Below are 3,375 nucleotides of genomic sequence, written 5' to 3'. Positions count from 1 at the left end.
CAGTTGCCACTTGGACAACACACCACAGCACTCGCCCATCCACCAGCACCAGCACCAGCTAGTAAGAATGAAGGCAACAACCGGCACAGCCAACAAGGTAACAACCCATACAGTAATGCAGGCACAAAGAAGGATGAGCAAAGCATTTCAAGCAAAGATGTACAAAGGGATTTCTGGCTTAATGTAGAATATAAAAGGATGCGCAAATGAATATAGAAGGGACGAAAAACCTCTTTAAATGAATAACTTTAAGATAGGCTTAACCACACAGAAAATTTAGAGAAAAGTTTATAACCAAAACATAGAAAACTTTGAAAATAAAATGAAAAAACCAAAAAAGAAAATTGCAGTTGATTAGAATCCCAGCAGAACTCTTCTCTCCTATGAAAAACGTTATCTAACATTCCAATGCCTCCTAGCCCTCACACGGTCTCCTTCCAGGCCTAGCTAGAAGACTAGCCCAACAAAATCTCAAACATACAAGTAGTACTACTGAAGTAGCAAATTGTGCAAGAAAAAACCAGCCCTAAGCTTTCTGCTGATAGACATAAGTAAGGCCACACTTGCCGCAGTAATGACGATCAAAATGATTGGCCATAAAGGTCCCTGCACCACACTCAGCATTGGGACATTCCTTGCGGAGGCGCTGCACCTTCCCCGAATCATCCACCTTGTAGTATTGCAAGACAGCAAGCTTCACTTTCTTCTTCTTGTGTTTGATCTTCTTAGGCTTGGTGTAGGTCTTCTTTTTCCTTTTCTTTGCACCTCCACGCAGACGGAGCACCAAATGGAGAGTCGACTCTTTCTGTATGTTGTAATCAGCAAGAGTGCGGCCATCTTCGAGCTGTTTGCCAGCAAAAATTAGCCTTTGCTGGTCAGGGGGGATCCCTTCCTTGTCCTGGATCTTGGTTTTCACATTGTCAATGGTATCAGAGGATTCAACCTCGAGGGTGATGGTTTTACCCGTTACTGCATAATAACACAAACAGAAATCTTTACAACATTACTAAAGAACAGAGACAGGCCTACAAGATACTAGATGCCATATATAGAAAAATAAAAATTAAGACACCCATTGAGTACAAATACATATACACAGTGAACTTAGCACAAATGCAGGCAGATTGGCAGGCGTAAAACCCACACACACATACAGATAGATAAGCGGGCCACACAAAAACAAGCCTGGTGAGCAAATACACATAAAGCACACACACACACACAAAAAAGTTTAACAAGCATGTCTGGCATGGATATACCATGAATATAATCAAGCCTGCTAGCATAACATAATAAAGACTGACACGAAGAGATAGAATAGCTTGAGTGGATTGAGACAACATCAAGATTGATGAATCTTTCTTTCACGTATGGTACTATTTAACTTATGCCCACTTTTCAAACACAACCTTTTTTTCCCTAGATCTACATTTTGGAATTTAGAAATTCAGTAGCCAGATAGGACAGTAGTAGGAGGCCAACACTGCAGGTCACTTTCACAAATGTTTCATTTACAGGGAGCTACAATGTTGGATTTATGAAAACTGGATGCAAGGAAAAGAAGACACACTACTTTGATTTCTCTAGTGACCATGTAGTACTGCATAGTACACCTGGTCTAAGGTCTGACCATAGTGTTATTTACAATTCCCATTCACTGACATAATTACACTCGCAAGCTTAGAAGTGAATGAGACATACTCGTGCGCATTTACAAACCATGCGCTTCCAGGGAAAGCTTCTATCACATCCTGAAGACATGGAAAGTTGATGATGTTATCCACCACACTCAAGGGGAGCTTCCCATTGCTCTTTGGTTCTTTCCTTGCCCTGTGTGGCAAAAGCCATGACCATATCTAAACCTGGATTAATCTAATCAAGCTTCTGATATCAAAGCTCTGGACTAGAAAAAAACAATATAGAGCTCGGGACTGGATGAGAAATCTTACACTGTTCATTGAGCACATCAAAAGATGAAAACCCTGCGAGATGCCATTATTACAGCTTCAAGGATGCTACAGAATGACCTAAACTTCACCTTTCTGAGAGGATCAAGACCACCAGTTGAGGTGCCTTCGATAAGAAACAGGCTTCAACTCCACAGAAAGTAAAGGCATTCTACAACAGACTAACGTGTCATTCTTTATCATTGACATTCCCCTGAGATCCTCTGACCCCATCCTTGGTGTTTTGAGAATGGTAAAGATCTGCAGAAGACTGGATCCTGGCTAGCCAGGTACCTGCAAACCTTAAATTTGTCCAATATAAGTTCAGGATTGTTGTAAACCTTGAATTTGTCCGGTGTAAGTGAAGGATTAATTTCGGTTCAGCAAACCATAGTGATCTCTCCCGGATGAAGTGGTAGCGCACATTCATGTGATAACCAATCGGAACATCAAACCCAAACCCTAGGCGGAGTGGCAGAAACGTAAAAACCATAGCAAGGATTTGCGATTATCTGCTATGCGTTAGAAAAGAAGCCATAAACCCCTGAGTTACCCATTTCCGCTTCCATTACATCAAAGCTACATAGATCCTTCTTGTGTTTTACAGTAACCTTCTTGGGCAAATCCATCGTTCAGATAAGAGTACATTGCAAAGAAAACACATCGCAGAACCATGTTGGAAAATATATACAAACTATGCACTCACAGGTTTTCACGAAGATCTGCATGGCTGCTGCAATCGAAGCTCCAGACGCTGTTCCTTCGTCGCTCGCGCTGCGCCCAAAACAGGATGCAATGAAAGTGGTATGACAATCTATATGTATTAGATTAGGGCTTCCTTGATAGAATGTGCACCGTCCGATTTTTTATAGATATCGTGCTTACACACATGGTCCCAATTTTAAGTACTTTTCAGAATTACAAATTAGAGACGGTGGCTCAAGGATCCATTGGGCGATAATAGGGGGTTTTAGACGAGGTCACCCAAATGTCACTGGGGAGGTCTATTTTTTTTATAGAGTCTATTTTTTTTATAGAGTATCCTACTCTTGAGTTTGAATCTATAAGAATTTACAACTAGACCAATAACCCTATAACTAGTGGACTAGGTAATTTTTTGTCTTAGGATAATTTACACTATAAGGTTCAAAACTTAAAAATTTAACGTATTGGGTAAGTGCTCTAAACCAAGGTCTAAATCAATTCATAAGATCGTTTTCTCTTTCTAGAAACTAGTAAATTTTTCTCTCTAGAAACTAGTCAATTCATAAGATCATCTTCTCTCTCTAAAAACTAGTCAATTTCTCTCTTTAGAATTTCTATCACTATATTTGTAAACAGGTCCATAAAAATGGAATATATCCATTTATCCTAAGGTCAAGGAAGGATAACTCATATCCTATGTGTAACTTTAATTATGCATTAATCT

At 39.9% G+C, this 3,375-nt stretch overlaps 1 protein-coding gene across 3 annotated transcripts; it reads right to left on the bottom strand.

Moving 5' to 3' along the window:
• Window positions 1-325: 325 nt before the first annotated feature.
• LOC147634870 (ubiquitin-ribosomal protein eS31 fusion protein) lies at window positions 326-2,813 on the bottom strand. Of its 3 annotated transcripts, XM_086804074.1 has the most exons (4): window positions 2,653-2,774; window positions 1,950-2,240; window positions 1,702-1,830; window positions 326-969 (listed from the first exon to the last, which is right to left on the bottom strand). In XM_086804074.1, the coding sequence occupies exons 3-4, from the start codon at window positions 1,709-1,711 to the stop codon at window positions 527-529; spliced, it is 453 nt and encodes a 150-aa protein (XP_086660200.1). In that variant the 5' UTR covers window positions 1,712-1,830; window positions 1,950-2,240; window positions 2,653-2,774; the 3' UTR covers window positions 326-526. The 3 variants fall into 3 exon arrangements, with proteins under 3 accessions (XP_086660200.1, XP_086660199.1, XP_086660198.1); XM_086804073.1 differs by having other exon boundaries at window positions 1,702-2,240; XM_086804072.1 differs by lacking the exons at window positions 1,702-1,830; window positions 1,950-2,240 and having other exon boundaries at window positions 2,653-2,813.
• Between the last annotated feature and the right edge of the window lie 562 nt (window positions 2,814-3,375).

Source organism: Cibotium barometz, chromosome 10 (genome assembly GCF_041138505.1).
Source record: "Cibotium barometz isolate CiBa-2024 chromosome 10, ASM4113850v1, whole genome shotgun sequence".
NCBI classification, from domain to species: domain Eukaryota; kingdom Viridiplantae; phylum Streptophyta; class Polypodiopsida; order Cyatheales; family Cibotiaceae; genus Cibotium; species Cibotium barometz.
Note: the sequence above shows the minus strand (reverse complement) of the source record. Positions and strands in the feature narration are given on the sequence as shown.

What these genes read in the sequence shown, in the direction of transcription:
- LOC147634870 (XM_086804072.1), bottom strand. Translation starts at nt 2,674, where the DNA reads ATGCAGATCTTCGTGAAAACCT. An exon ending in GCAGATCTTCGTGAAAACCT is followed by an intron (nt 970 to 2,652) that starts GTGAGTGCATAG and finishes GTTATTATGCAG; the next exon opens with TAACGGGTAAAACCATCACC.